The sequence below is a fragment of the Mustela putorius genome, unplaced genomic scaffold, assembly GCF_011764305.1.
Source record: "Mustela putorius furo isolate JIRA1106 unplaced genomic scaffold, ASM1176430v1.1 tig00003987_pilon_pilon_pilon, whole genome shotgun sequence".
NCBI classification, from domain to species: Eukaryota; Metazoa; Chordata; class Mammalia; order Carnivora; family Mustelidae; genus Mustela; species Mustela putorius.
In genome coordinates, this window is record NW_025422126.1 from 7,732,650 (window position 1) to 7,759,211 (window position 26,562).

A 26,562-nucleotide genomic window follows, 5' to 3' on the forward strand; every position below is an offset into this window, starting at 1 on the left:
CAAGAGACCTCTGGACACTGACAAAGAAGAGCCTCTTTTTTTTTTTTTTTAAGATTTTATTTATTTATTTGACAGATAGAAATCACAAGTAGGCAGAGAGGCAGGCAGAGAGAGAGAAGGAAGCAGGCTCTCTGCAGAATGGAGATCCTGAAGAGGGGCTCAATCCCAGCACCCTGGGATCATGACCTGAGCAGAAGGCAGAGGCTTTAACCCACTGAGCCACCCAGGTGCCCCCAAAGAAGAGCCTCTTTACCTGGATCTAACATGTCACTGTTAAAGCTAAGACAATGTACAACCAGATTCAGATTGTCCCAAAAACTCTATGGCTCTACACTGTGTCAAGGTACCTTCAAAAATAGTCTCTCAAGGTAAAGCCTCAGAGCATCACAGGAGCTCCTAGGTATTTTCTTTTTCCTCGCGCCAGACTAGGAGTTATTTGAGGGCATCAATTTACTTTTATTTTCACAGTACAAGCCTCTGGAAACACCAACAAAGGCTCAACTGATAAATTTATAAATCTTCTAATCTTATTCCCAGAACACAAATTCCTCCAACAACATGGTCATGTATTTTATTGTTTAGATACCTCCAGAGATAGAAGACTCATTTTTTTTAATGAGACTCATTTTTTTTTTAATGCCCATATCCTTATTAGGAGCTTTCATTTTTCCTTATCCTGAGCCCAAATCTGGTAGCCTTAGAGCCTTCAGTAGTTTATCCAAGCAATATTCTTTATGTAATATGTTCTTCAAAGAGATGGGAGAGTGAATAATAACTTCCAGAGAATTTTTCAGAGTCAGTCATGATCCCCATCATGGAGAGACAATCATCCCCCAGAAAGGAAGAAGGCTTTATTCACTATACTTATCAACATTATGTGTTGGGAAAGTCAAAGTCCAACTCCTTTCCTCTTTAAAGAAACTGAGGCTTACCAATGCTTTAGATGCAAAACAAGAAATCTGGTAGAATCTGGCAGGAATGAAATATAGATGGCAATGCAACATAGATAATAAAGGAATTAGACTCCAAGACTTAGTCCAGTATCACCTCCACTTGTGATGTCTCTGAAATAGGCAAGAAGCTCACTTTCTTCTTCATGTACAGGAGAAAAGAACATGACATGATGGAAAGGGCATGGATGTTGGTGCTAGGAATATTCAAATCCCAAACCCTCATTTGCTACTTATTGGCTTACTCACCTTGGACAAGTTATAAACTTCTATGAACCTCAGTTTCTTCACCAGTAAAATACAGATAATAAACTCTACCTCACAATGTGTTCATCAAAAAGTGTTTGGTGCAAAGTAAAGCATAACACAAATGTTAGCTGTAACCACTATTATTATGTTGAAGACCAGAACTCATGAGCTGGAATAATGGATGGAAATAATCAAAATGGGATTTAATGATGGTTACTAAAAAGTTCTACATTACCAGTTTAATGCAAAAAAAAAAAAAAAAAGGGCGGAGGATCAGAGATTTTAACTGACTGTAAACTCACAATGGGTCAACAATGAAACAAGCTTCCTAAAAATAAAACAATGAATGAAATCATTAGGTGATGTAGAGTTTAGAACAAAAGATAAGTCTTACTTTTTCCATACTGGTCAAATCTCAAATGAAACTACTGACTGTCAAATTTTAAGAGCTAAGACAAACCGGAAGTTTTTCAGGAGGGCGAGCAGGATAAGGAAAGAACTAGGATTAAAATGATTTAAAGACCTACATGTCTGACTCTGGCAGATGTGCTTAAGGGCCTCTCTGAGGCAGAACAGACAGTTCTAGGATCAGGTGTTAGAAGCTACAGGGTGGCAGGGTTCATCTAACCCAGAAGGACTACACAGCAATCAGAAGTGTCCAGCAGGATACAAGGCTGGAGGCAGAGAGCCAAGCATCGTAGAAGATTCTCAAATGGAGGCAGTTCAGAGTGCTGGTGGTGCCTCCTCCTCTAGCTCCACCATCCATCAGTTCCAAAGGCCAATCTCTGTGACAGGACCTATCAGTCCATACCTGTCCAAGTAGTTCACAATATTTGGGTTCTTGTTTTCCCTCATGACCAGGATCTCATTAATAATCAGCTCTTTCTTCGGCTGCTGCTGAAGGTTCATCTGCTTAATGGCCACCTGAAATCAGAGTACAACCAGTCACTCTACATTTACTGAGAAACAACTTAGTACAAGATCTTAAACATGAAGGAGAGAGAGATGAATAAAATACAGTCTTAGCCCTTGCAGAATTTGCATAAGCCAATATAGTCAATATGAGGTTTCCAGACCAGCAGCATCAACATCATTTAGAAACTTGCTGGAAATAAAAAATTTTAGGTCCCGTTTTAATAAACACTTCAGGTGATTCTGATATTCAACAAAGTTTGACAATCAAACTCTCTACTAATAAAATATTTGTATGAGAAAAATACTTTAAAAAAATCACAATATAAAACAGGTATGCTGGGGGGCACCTGGGTGGCTCAGTCTGTTAAGTGTCTGACTCTGGATTTTGGCTCAGGTCATGATCTCAGGGTTGTGAGATCAAGCCCTGCATCAGGTTTCGCACTGAGTTTGGAGCCTGCTTAAGATTCTCTCCTTCTCTCCCTCTGCCCCTCTGCTCCCCTGCTAGTGTTCTCTCTCTCCCTCTCTCTCTCTCTCTGAGTAAGAAAGAAAGGAAAAGAGAAAGAGAGAGAGAGGGATTGAGGGAGAAAGAGGAAAAAAAGAAGAAGAAAGCAGTATGCTATAACAAAAGTCCATACAAAGTACTATAGAAACACAAAACGGAGCAAGAACTCTTTCTATCTGGCAATGATAGAGAGGCTTCATAAAGGGGGAGAGTAATTTCTGAGCTTGCTGTGGAAAGATGAGTCAGAATTGACATTGAGAGAGAAAAGGGGGATGAGATCCCTAATATTTATGTATCAAAAAGAACTTCATAGGCTTTTTATCTATAGATATAAATGAATTCCCAGAGCACTTTTGCATCCATCTCTTCTATGTGTCAAGCACTAGGTAAGGTATTCTCAGGTTTACTTTATTTAATCCTCAGAGATACTCTATGGAATAACTATTACTATGGATTCCTTTGGACAGATAAGGAGATCATGATTCCGAGAGGATATGTGACAATGCAATGTGATATGCAAATAGCTTGCATACACAGCTATTTAGTAGCAAAGTCATGATTAGAGCCCTTGAGATTGATGCCAATTTATTGTGTACACATGGCCAGATTAATCTTCCCCACAGTACACATTTGATAACACTCTCCCCTGCTCAAAAATCATGAATGGCTTCTGTTTGCCTAGAAATGCTCCTCAGCCCAATATTCAAAGTTCTCAAGATCTTTCCTCCCACTGCATTCCTTGACATACTCTGTGATCTGATCTCCTCTCCACTTGGAGTACCTTGCATGCTTTTCCCATGTTCAAAAGCTACTTATCCTTTGTGTCAGGCCAAAAGAAACCTTATTCTCTAAACCAGATAGGCTTTTTCTCTTCTTTAAAGCCTCATAAGATCATATTTATACCTCTCTTAGGGAACTTACCACATAAACTACCTTCAGGATGATTAGCTGGAGTGTGTATCTCTAGAAGCTGTAAGCTAGAGAGCTCATCTGAAAACTCAAAATCCCTGGTACCAAGCACAGGACCTGACACACAGTGACTATTTGTGGAAATGTTTGTGGAAATGAAGACAGGAAGAGAGAATTCAGCGGGTTGATAAGTACTTTGTTTTTAAACCATAAATAGTTCCAGCAACAGGCTACTCAATTCCATAGGAGAACTTACACTATTTGCTAAATGTTTATTCCCTAGAGATATTTTCTTTTTCCTGCTTAACAGAAAAGAACATGAACACCTAAAAGAACAAGTAAATCAGTCTTTCCAGAAGCAGCAAGTGTAAAAAAAAAAAAAAAGAAGAAGAAGAAGAAGAATACTTATTTTTATGGGGGGAAAAAAAAAACCCTGCCTCTTATTTCTTAAGCATAAGCTGTCTTCTGCAGAGATCCAGTTCATTGGGAAGAACAGAAATGATTCTTTTAAACACTGTGACTACTTCCATCACTTACCCCAAGTGAGAAGAATTTGCTTTGGAGTGGAGTCTCCTATCAGGCAAGGCTTCTGGTCTGGCTCTAGCTTTCTATAATGTTTATTAGCTTTTTCTAATGTCTTAAGAGTAACACATTGATGTAAAGATCTATTACATGAACTAAACTGAACCCTTAAAACATATATTAAGATGTGGAGGCAAAGGAGTGCCTTTGGAGTTCATCTGGCCATCCTAGAGGATAGGAAAGGGCTTATGAATCTCAAAGAGGTCAATGTTGGAAGCAGCAAGAGAGATGACTGGCAGGCAGAGGATAACATAGAAGTGGTGGCAAGATACCAGGGGTCCTTTTCAATATTCACTAACTATGGGCTGGGCTAAATGTCCTTCACCCATTCAGTCCCTTTTGGGCTAGCACAGAGCATTCTTATAACAGAAAAAGAACTGGGTTTGAGTGCTGAGGACCTAAGCTCTGGGTCTATCATTTACTGACCTTGACCAATCACAAGCTCTCTGTGCCTCAGTCTCTCCATCAATACACTGAGGATAATAACCCCAATCCTGGTTCCCCTCTTTGCAGGATTGTTTTGAGAACTAAATAGGAGATAGTGGCCAATGTGTTACTCAAATATAAGTAAAAATTTCAAATAATAAAGGAAGACAAAAATGCAAATGCAAACTGTAGTAACAACTGCATTTGGGGAGTATCTGGTACTGAGCAGCAAGAATGACAACATCAACAGGAACAATAACAAAAACCAGCCACCTTCCCGCCAATACTGTTTTTGCAATGCTTACTTATGTGCCAGGGGCTATGTCTGGTACTCCAGTAACGTTACTTCAGTAATAGCTAACAACAACCCTCCAAGTAAAAATCATTATCTGTATTTTCAGGAAAGGGAATGGAAACTGAGGCATACAAGAAAATTGCCCAGCATCATAAGCAACGCCCTCAGGTCCATTTGACTCCAAAGTCTCTTCCAGTCTATTCTTTCTATTAAGCACACTCCCTCTAAAAATGGGCTTGCAGAATAATTGTGTAACTGGGAGACTTCCTGGCACTAACATGCTAAGCTTCCTAGATGTGACGGACAATACTACTGCTCTTCCCCGGTGGATAACCTCCAATGAGCACTCACTCACAAAGACTTGAGAGCATCTCGCCAACTCCCCTAAAGATTTATACTCCCTGGGGCAGGAAATGAGGCCTTCTGGACCGCACTGCATTAGCCACACTAATGGACTTGCTTCCATTCATAGTTTTGTAACCACAGGCAGGCATATGGTGAAGTCAAGCTTCTGTTTCCTGCGACCAACTTCTCATACATGCAGGCTCCAGGCCCCTCCAGCAACTGCCCATCACTGTCTTCCACCAAGAGCTGTAGGGTCCCTGAGGCCAGGCCAGAAACACGACAAAGGGACCTAGAACCTACTCTTAGTTCTGCTGTGGCTTTGCAGTCCAGAAAGCAAGATTTAGGCTTTAAAATCAAGATTCTAATCCCGTCCTTGCTGACTGCTTGTAGCATAAACCTGAAAAAGTTATCTAAACTCCCTCAGCCTCAAATTTCTAATCAATAAGAAGGAAATCTAATCTAATCACAGGGTTCTTCTTAGGATCAGTATAACCACCTCTTTTCTATCTCTGCCTCCAATTCACCATGTTTAAAACTGGCACAATGATACCATCCTTCCTTACTCACCATTACTTTAATGCAGGCTCCCATCCTCCAATCTGTTCTCCATACTATAAGACTTCCACACATATCCAATGGGAAGTGCGGCCTCTAACACTTACATATGATTTTAATGTCTGTGTGCCTGCATAGGACTCAATATTTCATATGGTTCTTAGCACAAAGTGTGGCATAAGGCTCATCTTCAGCAATTGCTTTGTGGAACATATAAAAACTAATAAATATGCAATTTTCTGTATGTGATAAATATGTAACTTTAACACAAAGTTTATGATGTATTTTCACATGCACTGCTTTAATGAATTCTTTCAACACTTTTGGTAGGTATATGTTATATGCACATTTTGTAAATAAATAAAATTCAGGCTTAGGGAAGTCAAACAAGCTGCCTAAAATTACATAAGTAACAGTAAACATCTAGGTTGTTGAATTTTCATCTCAACAAACAATGAATAAATCCTTAATCATAATAATTACCCTCAACAGAGAGCCTCAATATTTGGTCTAGATGCTTATAAATGACTCATAAGAGCAAGGTGAAATATGTGCTAATCCTATTAAACTTGCTTTTTACAGTATACCAGGGGGTTTCAATTACCAAACATATACAAGCAGATCCTAGTAGCCTTGCTCCAACGAGCCCAACTCTGTGACCGGAACAGGAGGTCTCTCTCACAACCTCTGAGTCCTGGCATTCTTTGATCTAAGGACTTCCTTGGGCCGCTCCCATCCACACACAGCACATCTGCCAACACTCCTGCTCTGCAACCAAAGAGTAGAGTGCAAGAAAACCTCCAGTACCCTATATTCCCTTCATGGTTTTCTTCTGCTACAGATCTTGGGTCACCAGGTCTTAGCAATAGAGTCAGAGCTCTCCCAGAGTAATGAAATGAAGGAGACAAAGAGGTGCCTCCAAATGAAGATTTTAATGTCAATGGGAATCCTAGGCACTGAGTAAAGGAAGGATTATGAGTCAAGAGACATGTTTAAATCTCTTCCACACTAGGAGCACCTGTTTGGCTCAGTCGATTGAACGTCCAACTCTTGATTTCAGCTCAGGTCATGATCTCAGGGTTGTGGGATTGAGCCCTGCACAGGGCTCCATGCTTGGCAAGGAGTCTGCTTGGGATTCTCTCTCTTCCTCTCCGTCCACCCCTCCCCACTGCTCACTTGCTCACTCTAAATAAATAAATACATAAATAAATCTTTAAAGAAAAAAAAAGTTAAATTTCTTTCACATCACATTCCTCTACCAAACACCAAACTTATATACACAACAGTCCACTAGGCAATTCCACAAGAGGGTCTCTCAGCAGTATCCAAATTCTTTAACCATATACTCCACCTTTTTATTTTCTCCTTGACCAGGATCACTCAGGTGTGAGTCATCCTCACACTCAGTCACTCACCAAATTCTGTCAAATCCACCTAAGTACCTCTCAAATCCAGCCACTTCCCTCCATTCATACTATGCTACCACCTTAGTTCAAACCATCATCTCTCACCTAGAATTACACAATAACCGCCTGACTCACCTGCTCCAAGCTTATCTCCTTCAATCTGTTCCCCACACTGTAGCCACAGAGACTTTTTCCAAAATCTATGTTTCATCATGTTACTACTCTGTTTAGTTCTAGTCTGCTATAGTAAGAAAACAGAAGTATCCCTATTGAGCTAAGAATAAGGTTAACAACCCAGTAGAAGTGAAGGAGAAATAGTTGGTGGTTTATACTCACCTCCTGTCCTGTGGCCACATCCATTGCAGTGTACACAGTGCCTGAAGCACTGAACGACAGGTGAGAGAGAGAGAGAGAAAAAAAAACATAGCGCTTAAATGAAGTGACATCTGTCAAATGCAGCTCTATATACAATCTGGCAATGCAAGTGTTAGTAATAATAGCAGCAAAAATAATCCTCCCCAACACCCCTCCCCCTACTCTATTCTCATATGTGAGAGACAGTATGAGGTAGAAAGAGAATACAGGCTCTAGTGGCCAAAAAACCTAAGTTTCAGACTGAAGCATCTATCTAGTAACTGCTAGCTATATGAACAAGTTAATTTCTCTGAGCTTTACTTTCCTCATTTGTAAAGATAAGAGATAAGAGAATTTGAATCAATTAGTTCATAAAGCACATAGCCAAGTGCCTAGAATATAAAACAGGTCTTCAATATAGGCTAGCTTCCTGCTCTTAGTTCCTCTCCTCTACTCCATCATCCTTGATGGATGATTGGTCCTTTTCTCTCATCATCCCCTCCTTTAACCCCCTATGACCTCAAACTCTTCATCTGTAAATCTCGGTAAGATGAGACCTATAATTTTCAACCAGGGGTGAGGAGTGAGAAGAAAGTGGTCCAAGGGAAAATTTCAGAATGAAGTTGGGGGATAGCTTATATTTTAAGAAGGGATATAGACTTCTGGGGTAACACTAATGATCTATTTCTTAATGTAGATACTGGTTACATGGGTGTGTTTATTTTTTTAAAAATTCATTGAGTTGTACACTTACGTGTGTTATATTCACTTATAATTCATATTAAAAAATTATAACAACTAAAAGACTAGAAAAATAATCTCATGGTGCCTTTCCAGCTTTTACATTATGAACCTTTAGAACAGTGTTTTCAATCATTTATGTGAGTTTTATTTTGCAGTTTATATTGTAAAATGGGTTTTTACTTTTTCAAACATGAAATATTAAATGTTTTTTCAAACGCATATGCTCCTAGAAAATCTGATCTAATTCTTACCCCATCTCCAAGGTAAAAATAATCTCACTATACATACACATGCATATAATGTACATACATACACAAACATATACAAACTCACACATACAAACAGAAAGAGAGTAGGAGGAAGGGAGGCAGAGAAATACTATGAATAATGCTAGGAAAGCAATCATGTCCATTCTACATATCTGAAAACTTCACTTTGTGCCTATAATCATGAGCACTGTATATTCATAGATGAGTGATATATATCAATATTGTAACTATACAATCTATACATCAGATTTATTTTTTTATGTATTAATAAAATGCATTCCAAGCAAGCCCTATCCAGGGAAGTCAGGTCAATTTAGGGAGAAAAGTCACCTCTAAGTATGCCTTGAAGCTAGGAATTATGGTCACCAGCTTCCATACCACCATTCTTTATTTGTAAGCCTACCTACATGCCAGAAAATTGTGATCCTAAGATATGGGCTATAAGAATTGGATTATTCATATTGGCAGTTACCTTCCCATTGCCTTATCATTCTATCTTTAGCTATTTTCTGTCATAAAGCTGGTATCTATCATCCTACACCCATCCTCCCCATCCTACCAGAAGCATCATTCTTAAAGGGCAAATATGTCCAGGCCCAGGGGACTGGACATTTTGGGACTATGTCTCCATGATTATAGAGGTCTAGAAGTCAGGCCCACTGGTTATTTCTACCTTGAAAAGACATATGAATTCTAGGTCCAAAAAAAAAAAACCAAACAAACAAAAAAAAACCTCTTCAGGTCTTAAAGGGAAAAAACAAGCAAAAAATATGATAGTACCAATCCATCATATTTATGTAGCATGTATTTAACTTTTTTTAAGTAGGCTCCATGCCCAACATGGGCTTGAACTCATTGTCCTGAGATTAAGACTCACATGCTCTCCTGACTGAGACAGCCAGGCATCCTGGCATTTATATTTTAAAAACATGGAATAGGTGCTTAATAAATATTTCATTCCTCCCCTAGCACTAAAAGAACTGTCAAGTAAGCAACGGAAAAAACATTTTGCAGATGTTGCCTATTTATGGGTCCCACACATCTGAATGAAAAAAAGGTCAGAAGTTCTGGAGGTGAAAAGACTCTTCAGTCCACAACCTCTCTCTTAAATTTATGGACAAAGAAACTGAAGTCCATAAATGGGATCTAACTTGCCCACAGTTGCCTCTGTATCTTTCTGCTACATTCTTAATATCTCAATGTAATAACTAAAGGAAATGCCATCCCAGATTATTTTTAGGCAAGGAAAATAATTTCTCTTCAAGGTTAACTACCTTATACCAGTTCAGACTCACAAAAGCATGTCTAATAGGAAAAGGGTTGGACCAGGAAAAGATAAGATCCAGGGTAATTTCAAGGATTAAATTAAACAACAGATGCAAATAACAGATGTAAGCTGTAGAATGCTGTACAGATACGTCATTATATAATACAATATTTAATCTTATTTTCAAATGTTCTTAGACGCACAAGAAAGAAAACTGAAACAAAACTTCAAAGACTTCATTAGCAATGATGCTTTCATGAAATTAACACTCTTGCAAATGAGATGCTTTTTTCCCTAATCTATTTTTAATTTTAGCTATTTGGGTAGGCCTGTTGAAATCTCATTATTTTGCTTTTTTATACAGAGGTATAAAGTAATCTGCACAAATCTTAAGTGTACAACTTGATGATTTTTCAATATCTAAAAACCCATGTGTTCACCACAAAGATCATCCCCAAAAGCTCCTATGCTCCTTCCCAATGCACATCCCCTTCCCAGACACAACTGTTATTCTGACTTCTATTAGCATAAGTTAATTCTGCCTGTTCTTGAACTTCATGTAAACAAAATCAAACAGTTTCTGGTCTTTTATATCTGGCTTCTTTTGCTCAAAACAATGGTAAAACAATTTTAAGACTTATCATAGTATATTAATTTTGTGTTTGACAGTCTCTTTCCATAAACATGGTCTTTGAAGACAGAGTCTGTGTCCGATTCATAGCTGTATTCATACTGTCTAGCACATAAACAGGAACTCAGGTAAGATCTGCTAAGTTCAATACACTGCGGGCAGCATGCAAGATGCAGAGAAGAAATCAGAGAGCAGCCATGAATCCCGGTATCCACCTAGAAAAACAGGTCCCTTTACACTAGCAGAGGGGTCTGCAGTTCTCAGCCTTCCATTTCATATTAGTGCTGGTAAGTCTCAGTGCCAGGTAAACCAGGTTAATCTGAAAAAGCAGAGCTGTAATCTGGGAAGCAGGTTTTTGCTATCAAAGTAAATGGTTTTTGTTTTCTCACTGAATGATTATTTTTAGCAACATGGTCAGCTACTGGCACATCTCTCAAACTAAGCATAATTCTGCCAAACCTGAAGTCAGCCTAACATAACACCTCCAGATGGGTCAGGGACAAGGTAGAGAAAGAACAAGGTTTATGAGAGGCAAAACAAAAGCAAAATGATATATACCAGCATACACAATTTTTAAGTCATTTCTCTAGGGAAAGAAAATGCCCCTACTAACCCTTGTCCAATCTTCTCAAACCGTGTATATTTCTTCTTAGGATCGCCCACACTCACTATGCTCCCTTTGAAAGAAACAGAGACCATGAATCATTTTTTTCCCAAATCAAGATACAAAACAGGCCCATAGTCCCCCAAACCTTGCACCTGGAAGGATTAAAGAACTACCTCCAATGCCCAAAGCCATACTAACAGGCCCTTAGATTTTACCTGTAAGTTCCAACCAAAAGTTTCATCTCCTTACTGTTTTTTATTCACAGTATTCATTCATTTTTAAATTCATTCATTCAATAAACACTTACTCATTTAATATGCTCACTTACTATGTACCAAGCCCTATGTTGAATACTAAGAATAAAGGGATAGATAAGGCACAGTTAAAACAGTCCCTCCTCTCAAGAAGCTCAGTCTCATGTAAGCATAAAGTTCCATGAAAATACAATTGTTGCAATCCAGAAAGAGGCATAAAATACAGACTGGAAAGGCTTCAGAAAGTAAGTGATATCTGGACTGATTTTTATAGGATAAGCAGGAGTTAGCCAGGGAGAGAAAGTTGGAAAGGTTACAGCACATAGTAATTCAAGTGCAAAGATAGAGAAGTATGAGAGAGGTTGGGTTTTAAAACTTGTATTCCAGAGATGGTGAAACTGAGGCCCACAGAAGTGAAGATATTTTCCCCCAAGGTCACACAGCAAACTGGTGTCAGAACTAAGATCAGGAGTTTGGTTTTTGGTCTCCCAGTAAAGTGTGCTCTCCCTAACACCAATTACTAAGATTTGATATTTTCACATATATTATCTCATTTGATTTATAAATAAGAGAGGTATTAACATCCCTATTTAAAAGATGAGCTAAAGGAGGCCCAGAAAACAATAGGAAATTGCCTAAGACCCAAGTCAGTGGCAGGGCTGGGGCTTCAACCCAAGTGCCCTTAACTCTCAGGCCAGTCTGCTTTTCACAATTTGAAGTTCTAAGTATGCCAAATCTGGTTCAGAGAAAAACACTATATATAGGAGTAAACAGATGGTTAGGTAAGTGGCTTTTCTTACTTTATCATTTCATAAGGGCTCTGGGCAAGTGCAACTTTAAAAGAGTGAAAATTTTTAAAAAATCAAACAAGAATCATCAGGAAGAAATTGAGAGCTGCTAAGCTAAAGAACCAGAAACCTAGGCTTTAGAGAACAGTGCTAGTTGGTGCAGTTGGCCAAAACAGTCACATCAAATCCCCTTTAGAAGTAAGTAGGTACAAAGGATAAATGAAAGGTCTCATAAATGATTTTTCCAAGCCCAAAGGTCAACCTTGTCCCTCTTTCTAATATAAATTGTCTTGTAGTTTACTGAGACATAGAAACAAGCTACTATAATATACCCCATTTCTGGTTACTAAAGAAAGCAAAATGGAAGTTTCCACCTGAGAGCAAGAGGCAGCATGCTCCAATTACAGGAGCACAAGTTGGGCTCTGACCCAGGCTCTGTTACCTTCTGGCTGTGTGACCTTGGACAGAGTATTTAGCATCCCTGAGCATCAAATACCTTAACTGTAAAAAATGAAGATTATAATGTCTGTCCTCCCAGGGTTAATCTGAGCAATAAAGGGACCGAAAAAGTGAAGAAAATACCTTGCTTGCCATTTGGTACACAGTACAGGCTTGCAAAATGTTAGTTTCCCTTCCGTCTTTTCTCACAACCAAGATGGCAGACCAGTCTTTTCCTAAGCCAATGGTAAGCACCAATAATCACAGCAATCTTTCCTACCAGGTATGGGCAAGGCCTCAGTCTTTCTCAACACAACATTCCAGACTATTTACTACATAAAAGCTATTTTTTATAAAAAAGATAAAATATATATTTTTATATCAAAATAAAATTTTATTTTATTTTTAAGGTTGAGGGGTGCCTAGCCCTCGAAGTGAGCTATCCACTCTCTCCTCGATTCCCATCCTACGTGATATCCAGTTGCGGCTGCTGAGACAGAGGAGGTGGGTGCAGGAGTAAGGTGAGAAGTATACTTTATGTGGCCAAGATATCAAGCATAGCCAGGCAGTCACACAGACCAAGCCTAGCATCAGGATCCTTTTAGCAATATTTTTCCATCTTTGTGCTCATTCAGTCACATACAGAAGGAAAGTTTAGAAAAGTGCTTACGTAATTTCTCCAAGATCTCCTCATCAGACATTTTAGGTTTCTTCTTCTGCTTCTCAGTATTTCGGGTCAGAGCATCTGGTGGAGTGGTATTATTCTCAGTAGGTGAAATGGGAGATGTAGCCGCATCCCGAGTTGGAGTAACAGGAATTGGTTCTATCACAGACCGTGTATATACCTGTGTTGTTGGTACAAGAATTTGCCAAGGCCAGTTTTTGTTAGCATAAGGGACACTTGGGAACCAGTTTTACATGTATGTGTTAGAAGATCCACAGAAGAACAAATCTCAATAAACTCATCCCTTTTCCTAGGACAAAATCTGTTCTTCTTCCACTGTGTCCAGGCCCATCCTATGTGGGTGGAATGGCCTTCCTTGTTCTCACTATACACAACAGAAATTAGGAAATAACAATGTCTTTTTAGAAAGGAATGCTTAGGAAGATCAAATTTATTAATTCATTCGTCACTCAGTATTTACCACCTTTCTAATACCTGCCAAGAACTATGTTAAACACTACCAATTCATTTATGTTTCCTCTATTTTTGAGAAGTTCATGATTTAGTGGGAACATTTTTTAAATGAACAAGCTTGCAAACTGAAAAAGGCCATATCAATATGAAGTATCTTGACAACTCTCCAATTTTGAAGCTCATTTTTGTTCAGGTGACTTGTGACCTATAGAAAGGGTGATTCCATAGATTACTGTTTGTAAATTCTCATCCTAAAAGGTTATCTAAGCCCCTTGAATTCGCCCACACCATCTCCCATAGCCAGTCAACCAACGTCTGCTTGAAAACCTCCCTCAATGTTCTACTCCAAAGGCAGCCTTTTTTTGTACTATCAAAGAGTTTAAGCCCCAGATCATTCTTTCATTACAAAGCTCTCATCATATAAAAAGTCCAAACAAAGAAACATTAATAGAGTATCATCTGATGACAGGTCAGTGCTCAGTGATGCTAAATCAAGTAAAAGGCATGGGAACCAGATTGTGCAAAGCAAGGGTAGAGGGACTGTGGCTATTCTGAGATGCAAAAACCTCAGAGGAAGTTAAATAAAAATCACTGCCAATATCCAGCATCAAAATGCACTCCTGATGTCCAGCATATTAATAGCACTAATGTATTTATAAATTCCTTTGGGTCTTTCAGTATCATCAATGATGTTCTAAGAGGTAGAATGTTACACATTTAGCAGGGAAGAAAAGATCTGCAGCAGGCTAATTTGTTGCTTCCCAGGAGACTAGAATAATTTATGTTAGTCCTGCACTAAGTAACATTAATTCTGTGTATCTTCCTGTTTTGGGGAGGACAGGCTAAGTAAACTAGGGCTGAGTTAGCATAAACACCAATTATCTAGGACACTTCAGGACTATCTGCAAACCAGTAACAAATAAATATACCATTTCTTGTCTTTAATCATACAGAAAGTACTTTTCAGTCAAGGTGGTTCCGTGATTTCACCAGCTCCAAAATCCAAGAACCCCTACCAGAGTATTAAACCTCTAGACCTCAGCACCAACCCATCCCACCCCTGCAAGCTCTAATAAATCCCGAAGCTGTTCACATCCCCACAAACTCACAGATTTTGTGTGCTCTGGGCGTGGAGCAATCACTGGAGGTGGGGTAGCATCATCATCATCATCTTCATCTTCTGAAACTGGTGGCACTGCAGGGGTCTCAGACACTGTCTTCACATTCTGGACAGCAGAAAAAAGCCAGTTTTATCAGGTCCAGTTTGACATGACACTTAAGCTACCAGGATCACCAATCCCCAGAAGAAATCTCATTCTGACACCCCTTCTCAAACCCACAGTAGCCTCCACACTCTCCACCTTTGTGTAGTCAGTCCCAGGAACTCAGTCAGCTTCCCTCTCTTCTTTTAGCCACTACTTTCCTCTCAGTCCCTTGGGAGTTCCTTCTCCTACCCAAAGCCTAGTTGTAGATTGGGAAGCCAGCTTACAGATTCTCTATTTGCCTTCCCTAGTCCAAATTGTAAAGACAAGCTCACAGTTTTTTTCCATGAATTTCACTCTCCACGCTGAACAGGTAATAAAATACAAAATGTGGGAAATGGATCAAAAGCTTGAATTTTTATGAAGTTTATCATTATAATTCCTTTTTTTTTTCTGATAGGGTATATGGGAGTCCAGACAGACTTTTGCCTCTCCTTTTCCTTTCCTTACTAAAACCTACTAGACACATTATGGCATCAGCTACCCTTGCCTCAACCTGAAGATACAGAGGATCAGGAGCTCCTTGCCTCAACAGCACTGTGAGTTTCTCCTCAGCCTGGATGCTATCCATTTCACTAATCTTTTGCCCTATCCAAGAATGAACCTTATCAGCACTGCTAATTGAATCTGCTATAATCTCAGCAACTTAATTTTTCCATGCAAACTATAACAAACCTGGGCCAAGAGCAGCAGACTTTAGGGCAGGTCCAGGCAAAAAATATCATACCATTTCTGTTTATTCAAGAGACAGAGTAGTTCCAAAACATGAGTTTTCTGATAGAGATTAAATGATGACAGCACAGGACCAGAGAGGCAATAGGGATCTTTTAATATATATCGGCCTAACTCAACTGCTTTAGATATTTTCAGAGCACCCATTCTGTATTCAGTAAAATAGTGTAATGATACTGTTGACACAGAGGTACAAAAATGAAAAAGATGGTCCATGTCCTACAGCAGCTCATAGTCTGGTATGGGAGACAGGGAGAGGGTGAACTCCCCTCCTGCCTGCCATTTGGGGCCTCTGGAAAGAAGAATATCAGGGGTTGGAATGACAGGAGCTAAATGAAGGAACTTACCTAGTGGAATACTAGACAAGAACTCCTGTGTGGGAGACTGGTATTTACCACATTTGACACACTAAGACTGGTATTTACCACATTTGACACACTAAGAAAAAACTAGCAATCTCATCGATCCTAATAGGACCACTGATGCAGGGCATAACTTAAAAACTGACAGCCCAGCTATATGTAAGTGGCTAGTTTTGGTGACCACAGTGAAAGAATTTATCCCCTTGGTCTCGAGTTTCATCATTTGAGGAATGTGGAAGGAAAAGAGTGGTATAATTTGAGGGGTGACCTTAAGTCACTTCCAGTTCTAAAATCCAATAGAGGTCTTTCCCTGTCAAAGTATGTATTTTGTTATTTTTCTGCTCTATTTTCTTTTCTCCCCACTATTCCACCCAACAAAATTTAACTAGAAACCCAAAATGGGAACAAACTTACTCAGCAGCTTCTTCATCATCAGGTGGCCCCAATGTATACTATAAACACAGTTTAATAGGTGTGTTTACTTCCTAAAACTCTGCAGAAAAGGGGATCTCATCACTTTCCCTTGCAACACCTTTTATTTCCACAGGTAATGGCTTTGAGTGGTAATGTTAACAATACTAAAATCAAGAGATATAGGATTTTATCCCAGATTTTCACTTCTTATCCCTGTGTCCTTGGGCAAAGCTGTGCCACCCTAAGTCACAAGTTTCTTATCTATAAGATAGGGATAATGACACTTCAAAGGGCCACTGGAGGATGAAATGAAGTGATGTGGGCATAAAAACACTTTGTAAATAAGTGCTAAGGAGCTAGAAAGATGAAAGGAATCAATTAAGTTATCATTATGTCTAATAACCACAAATCTCTTTTTAAAACACCAGTGACTTCAACTCATGTATTCATTCACTGTGTACCAGGCTCTACTCTAGGTTCTGAGGCTATGAAAGGACAAAATAGATATAGTCCCTGGTCCTGTGCTTGAATTTTAGAAGAAAATGCAGTTGAAATAAATTACCAAAGTGCCAGGTAGTAATAAGATTTACATATGAGAGTAGTAATTGGTTAGGAGTGGGGAAGTTTTACTTTAAATAGAGTAGTCATGGAAAAGGGCTCTCTAATGAGAAGTCAAATAAGCAGTGGCCTGAATGAATTGAGAGAGCAAGCCATGGACTCTCTGGGAGAAGAATATTCACAGCAGGTGGAAGAAGTACAAAGATCCAGAGATGCAAACAAGTGTGGTATGTCCCAATACTTCTGCGAGGCCTATTAATGTTGCTAAGAAACACTCACGATATAAAAACTGCTGAACTCTAGATAAAAGCAGTAGGAACCTCTGATGTTCTGGCTCAGAGCTGCTTCCATCCATCCCAACCCAGCTCTGTTAGAGTGGGGGTTTTTCCAGGATGAGGCAGGCTCTAATGACATCACCCAAGCGGAATCACTTTCACCTGGAGCAATGGACAATGCCCAGGTATAGTGGTGCTGTCAATGGATGTGACTTCCCAGGGGGGTTAGCAAAAGAGGCCAACTGTTCAGATCTGCTAGCCTGAGACTGTAGTCCTGGATAGAGCAAACAAATTTCTGGCTGGGGCTGATTAAAGGCACAGCAGACACAAGAGAGGCCTCACACTAGTCTTACAAGCTTAGCTGTGTGCATATAATTAAGATTCAAAAGAGCTAAGCAGAAAGTAAAAGCTGAAACAGACCTCAAAGAGATCTCAATAATTAAGAGAACGAGAATAAAAATTAGCCAAATTATTGGGGCCCCTGGGTGGCTCAGTGGCGTAAAGCCTCTGCCTTCAGCTCAGGTCATGATCCCAGGGTCCTGGGATCAAGCCCCGCATCAGACTCTCTGCTCTACCTCTCTCTCTCTGCCCACCTTTCTGCCTACTGGTGATCTCTTCCTGTCAAATAATAAATAAAATCTTTTTAAAAAGATTAAAAATTAGCCAAGTTACAGAAAACTTGAACAATACTATCAATCAATTCAATCTAACTGACATATACAGGACATTCTACCCAAAATCTGCAAAAGACACATTCTTTTTAACCACATATAGATCATTCTTCGGGATAGACCATATGCAAGGTCACAAAACACATCATAATAAATTTAAAAGGATTAAAAACACATAATATGTATTCTTTGACACCATGGAATTAAGTTAGAGATCAACAACAGGAAAGACATTTCTCCAAAGAGATAAACAAATGGCCAATAAACACATGAAAAGATGCTCAACATCATTACCCACTGAGAAATGTAAATCAAAACCACAGTGAGATACCATTTCATGCCCATTAAAATGGCTATAATAAAAAACCAGAATAACAGATGTGGGGGAAGAAACAGAGAAATTGGAACCCTCCAAACTGCTTGTAGAAGTGTAAAATGGTGCAGCCACTGTGGAAAACAGCCCAGCAGTTCCTCAAAAGGTTAAATGCAGAGTTATCATATGACCTAGCAATCCCACTCCTGGGTATATACCCAAGAGAAGTGAAAATATACAGCCACACGAAATTCATATATGAATGAGCATTATTGATAGTCAAAAAGTAGAAACAACCCAATGCCCATCAACTTTTGAACGGATTAAAAACGTAGTATATCAGGGGTCCCTGGGTGGCTCAGATGGTTAAGCATCTGACTTCGGCCAGGTCATGACCCTTAGCAGGGAGTCTGCTTCTCCCTCTCCCTCTAACTACACCCACCCCACTCATGTTCTTACACTCTCTCTCTCTCTCTCTCTCTCTCAAATGAATAAATTAAAACTCTTTTCTAAAAATGTAGCATCTCAATACAACGGAATATTATTAGGACATAAAAAGGAATGAAGTACTGATACATGTTACAACATAGATGAACCCTGCAAACCTTATGCTAAGCAAAAAACTAGACACATTGTTGCATGAACAAAAAATCAGGACAGAAGGGGCATATGCTACCAAGTGTTTATAGCAGCAATGTCCACAATAGCCAAACTATGGAAAGAACCTAGATATCCATCAACAGATGAATGGATAAAGAAGATGTGGTGTATATATATAATGGAATACTATGCAGCCATCAAAAGAAATGAAATCTTTCCATTTGCAACGAGGCGGATGGAACTAGAGAGTATCATGCTGAGTGAAATAACTCAATCAGAGAAAGACAACTGTCATATTGAGAGGCAAGGCAGGGAGGTTGTTGGGGGGTAGGGAAGGGAAAAGTGAAACAAGATGGGATCGGGAGGGAGACAAACCATGAGACTCTTAATCTCACAAAACAAACTGAGGGTTGCTGGCGGGTGGAGGGTAGGTATAGGGTGGCTGGGGTATGGACATTGGGGAGGGTATGTGCTATGGTGAGTGCTGTGAAATGTCTAAGCCTCATGATTCACATACCTGTACCCCTGGGACAAATAATACATTAAATGTTAACTTAAAAAATCAGGACAAAAATCAAGGCAAGAGAAATAGAGAAAATATAATAAAAATGGGGAAATCTGTCCAGGAGCTCCAAAATCTAAACAGCAGAGTTCCAGAAAGAAGAAACAAAGAAACCAGAAGAGATCATCAAAGAATTAAGTCAAACAAATTTCCTAGACCTGAAGGCTTGAATTTCCAAGGTTTAAAGAGTCCACAAAGCCCCTTGCAAAATAAATAGATGAATATAAGGATATAAATATGAAATTTCAAACCAATGTTGACAAAGAAGATGCCACAAGCTTTTCAAGGGAAAAAAAAAATAGGCGAGACACAAAGAAGCAGGAATAAAATGACTTCAGACTTCAATAGCCAATGCTGAATGCTACATGACAAAGTACAGTATTTTCCAAATACTGATGGAAAATTATTCTCAATCTAGAACTCCAGACTTAGCCAATGTATCAATCAAATCTGGGGGCAGAATAGACATGCTCCATTTCAAGACTTGGAAGGCACTAAAATATTGACTTCCCATTTACTTTCTCAAAGCGACTGGAAGATAAGCTCTACCAAACTGCAAAAGTAAACCAAAAATGAGGAAGGAACAACACAAAGAAAACAACAAAGGAATTGCCAGGACAGTGGTTACAAGAGATCCCAGAAAAACAACTACTAACTACAAAGATTCTAATCCTATTTGATGTTTTCATCTAATACTGGGGTAAAAGTAATTTTTTTTGGTAAAAATAATTTTTAAGGGAATATTCTTAATCATCATCAACTCAGCTAACAGATAATTACTGCTATTATCTGTTAGCCTGTCAGATTATCTATGGGTGGTTAAACTGTATCTTCATGTCTTTATTTTAACCTCATGCATTCTTTTTTTTTTTAAGATTTTATTTATTTGTTTGTTTGTTTGTTTATTTATATATTATCTCTGCTGAGCAGAAAGCCCAGTGTGGGGCTCGATCCCAAGACCCTGAGACCATGACCTGAACCAAAGGCAGAGGCTTAGCCCACTGAGCCACCCAAGGCAGCCCTGACCTCATGCATTCTTAAATGCTAGTTTGATTAGGTACAGAATTCTTGGTTCTAAGTAATTCTTCTCATACCTCTGAAGATACTGTTCCTCAGCCCCCTAATGCTAATGAGGAGCATCAGGTGTATATTTTCTTTGAAATGTCTGAAGCTCTTTCTCTTTATCCTTGGGTCTCTGCAGTTACCTGATCTGATAACTGGTTTGCCCTTTCATCTGAAGGGTTGTGCTTTTCTTTAACTGAGGGATTTTCTTCTATTTTTCCTTTGATTATTTTTTCCATGTTAGTGCCCCAGTTCTCTAATTCTTCTTGAATCTCCCCGTAAGTAAATCCCTGTGTCCCTGATTCCCCCAATTTTCCAGTTTTTATATTTTGTGTCATATTATTCATTCTTACATGCATTTTTTAATCCTTCTGAATTTATTTCCTTAATCACATTTTTCATTTCTAAGAACTCTTTTTCATCCTCTGGTCTAATAGCAGTATGTTTTTGTGGCTGCAACATCTATAAAGCCTCTGTATAATATGTTATATAATATATGTAATTATATATATATATAACACATGTTCATATTATATATATATATATATATATTTAAATTCTTTGAATTATCGATTTCCTCTGGGTCCAATTTTACTTTCTTTATCTGATCCTTCTCTTTAATGCTTTCCTTCCTTCCAGTATCTAGAGATCCTGGGCTATCCATTCATACTTCTAAGTGAAGAACTAGGTTGATCAGTGCATGTAAGCAGCACGGATTTCTTCTGCAGTTGTATCTGTTTCTCCACTGTCTCCTGAATGGGAGGTCTGATGTAATCTACATGTGAGTTAGAGAGTCTGCATGTGATTGTTGGCAGGCATCACTTTAGAGTATGTTGGCATAGAAGAACATGTAGGGTTGAGATTCTTCTCCTTCCAATTATCCAAAGTATGAAAAATTTACTCTTGGGATAGAGAATTTAATGTATTTTCTTCCACTGCAGACCTACTCTTCCTTTTCCCCTTCTTCATACCTGTTGCAGAGATCTGTATTTAACTCAGGTTCTGCTCTGCTTCTCTCTCAAGCACCTATACCTACAGCACAAGTTCTCTTCAAGTAGGCAGTTTCTTTTCTTTAGAAAATTATCTGGCTTAAGGCGCCTTGGTGGCTCAGTTGTTAAACGTCTGCCTTCAGCTCAGGTCATGACCCCAGAGTCCTGGGATCCAGCATCAGGCTCCCTGCTTGGCGGGAAGGCTGATTCTCCCCCTCTCACTCCCCTTGCTTGTGTTCTCTTTCTCACTGTGTCTCTCTCTGTCAAATAAATAAATAAAATCTTAAAAAAAAAAAAAAAAAAAAGAAATTACCTAGCTTAAGCTTAGAGTCAAAATTCTGCTACCTTTTGCTCTCTGTAAGATGAAGACTGCCCTTGCTGTTTCAAATGCAGAATTTTAAATAATTTACCCTTGAAGATGATGCAAGACTCCTTCCTGCTTCTTCTTGTACTATATAGACTATCAGCTACTCTTGTCTTCACAGGAGTTTTCTCTTTCACATACTTTAAGCTATGGCTTCTTCTATTTTCATCAATCTGATCTTTGCTTTCTATCCTGTGAATTTCTGACAATGGCTTATTTATGTTCTATTTTTGTTTTAGAGCACTGCTTTGTATTTTTTTAATAGATCTTTTCTGAAATTAAGAAATTTGGCATAGCAAGAGAGACAGATATATGAATTCATTCTAATACCCTGACCCAATTTCCAGAGGAATCTTCTAAAATGTGAGTTTAGACTAAAATGTGTGAATCTGTTTCTCCACTGTCCCCTCTCCTTCTCCTAAGCTACAGCTTAGGAGAAGCTCTTCTCCTATATAGATCTCCTTAGCTCCAGCACACAGTTCTAGGTCTTTGGATTGAAAGGATAGATGCTTAACTTGGCTTTTGTTCATGCTACCTCAGACCAGAAAGAATTTCCCTTTTATCTGCCTGGATCATTACCTGTGCTTACCTGAATTATGAATTGAACATGAATCCCTGTTTACATGTTCTGATTCCTCACTAAATTGTGAAATCAAGTGCAAAGACCTTACCAGTCCTTGACTCTCCAACACCAAAAGAACCTATCACATAACAGCTGTTTGTTTTATAAATGAAAATTCAGGAATTAAAATGCTATAGAATCTGAGAGCCAGACCTCATACCAATAAGCCACAAGTAACAGAATTTTTGTGCTAGAAAGAATCTTAAAGATCGTGGTTTTTAAATGAACAAATCATTAGGACCAACAACTCTGAAAACTTCCCTGCACTACCAGGCAGAATAAATCAGTTTATCAAATATGACCCCCATCACACATTACTCATACCTATCTTGCAGCCCACATCCCTCTCATGTGTTGTTAAATTTTCCCTCAAGGACTAAGATAGTGCATACTCATTTTTGTGTCACCAACACCTGGACACAAAGAAGGTGCTAAGTAAATATTTATAGCATGAATGAATAAATGAATGCTCAGGAAAACAGAATTTTGTACTGGTTTCTCCTACTAATTTATTCAAGGGTAGAGAGCAAGTCACTTAATCTCTGAATCTCAATTTCTTAACCTGTGTTATAGGAATAACAATTCCATCCAATTATTTCACAAATCAAGTGGGATGATCTGTATGAAACCAATATGGAAAATAATGATACGCTATCACAATGCAAATCATAATCCCTCAGGTAAAACTAGTAAGGAAATATAGAATACTGAACCACAGGGAAAAATGTTAAGAATTGGGGGATAAAATGTCCTTGACAAACTCAGTGGTTTTAATTGTAGATACTAAGCCAGGTTTTTACCAAGCAGGTGTTATTCTCTCTGCCATATGGCATGAGCCCCAGGGCTCCTCCTCCTCATGAAAGGACAACATAGCTATGGCTTTACTGTAGTCTCCTTTATAAGACCTCTCTGACATCTTTCTCAGTCCTCTGCCACAGTGAAAAGTATCCTGGACTGGGACTCACCTTAGTTTTAATCTGGTTCTGCACCACCACTAATTATGAGTCTTCAAGTCTGTTTTCTACCTGTGAAATGGGGATGGGTAATACCTTCTTCACAAGTTAAGTGTGAGGACTAACCATACCAACCACAAACAGTTATTAGCATGGTGCCTGGCACACATTGGCCCCTCAATAAATGATAGTTGTCACTCTTGTAAAAGCATAAACACATCTGAACCACAAAGCACAGCTCAGCTTTGTTTAGACCTCTTCTTCAATAATTTACTGTTCAGGGGCGCCTGGGTGGCTCAGTGGGTTGAGCTGCTGCCTTCAGCTCGGGTCACGATCTCAGGGTCCTGGGATCGAGTCCTGCATTGGGCTCAGTGGGAAGCCTGCTTCCCCCTCTCTCTGCCTACTTGTGATCTCTCTGTCAAATTTTGTTTATACAGAATCTTTAAAAAAAAAAATTTACTGTTCAATAATAGGGAGAAACTCCCAAATATCTTAACACTTAAAAATTCTTTCCCTTTCTTTAATTACATCTCTTCCATTTGATGAAAGAATGAACCAGGGGAAAGCAATGCAGACTGACATCAGATACCTATTGCCATTAAGCCCTCCCAATTTCAGTGTTATCTTCAATAAAACAAGGATAATACCCACCTAATTAAACTCCAGGGAAGATTAAAAGCCATAGTGAGTAAGAAAGGAACCAGTATGTTACAAAGGTCCTGGACAGGTGAACATTTTTATGATTGATAGGAATGTAAATGACTCAAAGTAAACCAGTCCCTAATGCTAGAAGCATGGATTAAAGTATTTTGATGGTGACTCAGTATTGTGTTAGAACTTACCATTCCCCTGTTTAAAATTCTTTAATAGCTTCTCATTACCTTTAAGATAAAGATAAAACTTCTACATGATCTGACCTGCCACCATTCCTCCTCATCACCAGCCTCTCATCCATTCACACTTCACATTCCAATCATAACAGGTCACTTGCAGTTCCCTATAAAAGCATACCTTGTGAACCTCCTTGTCTTTGCACATGCTATTTATTTTCCCTTTGTCTGGAATATCCTCCTGTCTCAATTCTTGCCCTAGATAATGAACTCCTCAACTCAGACTCTACCATCAAGAAGTTTTCTCTTATACATTCAACCTTTTATTCAGTAAGTGGTTACTTGCCAGATGCCCTGGATACAGCAATAAAAAGCCAGACAGCTCCTGGCTTCATGAAGTTTTAGCATGCTGTACTGTAACTGCTTGTGCCTTCATGCTGCTTATAAGACAGGAAGATTCTTAGGTGTTAGGACAATGTCTGATTCATTTCCATATTGTCATTTCTCCATACAGGACCTGGCATAGAGTGGGGGTTCTATAAATATTTAATAAATCAATATGACAAAACCACCTTTGCACAAGAGAAAGCATCAGGTGTGAGGAATTATAGTATTCTCTTATACATATCAGAGCTTACTTTCAAACAACAGCCCACTTTATCTGCTCTGAAAAATGGAATTTGTAAGTTGAGAGAGGCAGAAACCTTTGTGGTCATCTAGGCTTTTTTTTTCTTTTCTTTTCTTTTTTAATTCCAGTTTAGGTAACATGCAGTGTTCTATTAGCTCTAGGTGTACAATATAGTGATGAAGCAACTCCATGCATCACACAGTGCTATCATAACAAGTGCCCTTCTTAATCCCCATCACCTACTTCATCCATCCCTGAGTCACCTCCCCTCTGGTAAACATCTATTTGTTCTCTATAGTTAAAAGTCTTAGTTTCTCTCTTTTTTTTCCTTTGTTCGTTTGCTTTTTTTCTTAAATTCCACATGCAAGTGAAATCATATGGTATTCGTCTTTGTAGGACTTATTTCACTTAGTATGATACTCTCTAGCACCACCATGTTGTGGCAAGTGGCAAGATTTTATTCTTTTTTTGGCTGCATAATGTTCCATTATATATAAAAATATATAAACATATATATACAGATAGATACACAAATACACACACTCCCACACACAAACACACACCATTTCTCCTTTAGCCATTCACCTATTAATGGGCACTTGGGCAGCTTCCAATAATTTAGCTATTGTAAATAATGCTGCTATAAACACAGGGGTGCATATATCCTGAATTCCTATTCCGGTATTCTTTTAAATACCCAGTAGTAGAATTACAAAATCACAGGGTAGTTCTATTTTTAAAGTTTTGAGGATGAGGTCACCTAGCTTTACTTTCCAGCCAATTCATCAGTGATTCCTATAATATACCTTTAAGGGACAGGGCTTCACTATACAGTGTCAGAGAACAGAATGGATGACCTTAAATGAACCGAATCTGCTCCCTCCAAAAACTAGTCCTAATCCAGTTTTGTAGACCCTACCAACAAAAAAGAGGGAATTCTCTTCTCAATTCAGGTATTTGAAGACATGTCCAGGTAAAGGAAAGTGTATCATCTTCATTTTATTGATGAAAAAAGTGAAGTTCAGAAAGGCAAATTGGCTTTCCCAAGGTTTCAAAGCTACAAATAAAAAACTGAGTCTAGATGTCAGTTCTGGTTCCAAGGTTAGGATTTCTGGAACACTAAAAAATCACTAGGGGCGCCTGGGTGGCTCAGTGGGTTAAGCCGCTGCCTTCGGCTCAGGTCATGATCTCAGGGTCTTGGGATCGAGTCCCGCATCGGGCTCTCTGCTCAGCAGGGAGCCTGCTTCCTCCTCTCTCTCTCTCTCTCTGCCTGCCTCTCTGCCTACTTGTGATCTCTCTCTGTCAAATAAATAAATAAAATCTTTAAAAAAAAATCAAATCTAGAAGAGATACCTACTGTTTCTTCAGTCCAATTCCTTTATTGTATAGATAAGAACTATGAGGGCTGGCAAGTGGGGGACAGGGAGTGACCAAGATGAGTGTCTCCCAGTCCAGGCTATGCATCTACCACACTGTCTTGATCCCTAACCACCAGACCTGCCCATATCAGAATGAAGAAAATAAAAACTTACCAATGTATTAGAAGAATTATAATCCTCAGCTGATTTATCTGCAGAAGTAAAAAGACAAGGGACTCAGTCAGTAAATAATCACAATTAATCCATTCTTGAGAGCTAAGGAAGCCTATCCAATCAAGCCCTTGCCAGACTCAGAGAATAAAAATAATATTATTACGGTATTATGGGCCTGACACCATACTAAAGCACATTATACACATTAC

At 38.9% G+C, this 26,562-nt stretch overlaps 1 protein-coding gene across 4 annotated transcripts in view; it reads right to left on the reverse strand.

The window, feature by feature from the left end:
• Positions 1 to 26,562, reverse strand: part of PAK1 (p21 (RAC1) activated kinase 1) — a 148,149-nt gene that overhangs the window by 16,478 nt on the left and 105,109 nt on the right. For all 4 annotated transcript variants that reach the window (XM_013050253.2, XM_004781033.3, XM_013050252.2 and 1 more), the window contains exons 5-10: positions 26,354 to 26,391; positions 14,734 to 14,850; positions 13,157 to 13,331; positions 11,013 to 11,076; positions 7,471 to 7,519; positions 2,011 to 2,123 (exon numbers count right to left, since the gene is read on the reverse strand). In XM_013050253.2, the coding sequence (XP_012905707.1) occupies positions 2,011 to 2,123; positions 7,471 to 7,519; positions 11,013 to 11,076; positions 13,157 to 13,331; positions 14,734 to 14,850; positions 26,354 to 26,391 (556 nt within the window). The remainder of the gene's footprint in view (positions 1 to 2,010; positions 2,124 to 7,470; positions 7,520 to 11,012; positions 11,077 to 13,156; positions 13,332 to 14,733; positions 14,851 to 26,353; positions 26,392 to 26,562) is intronic.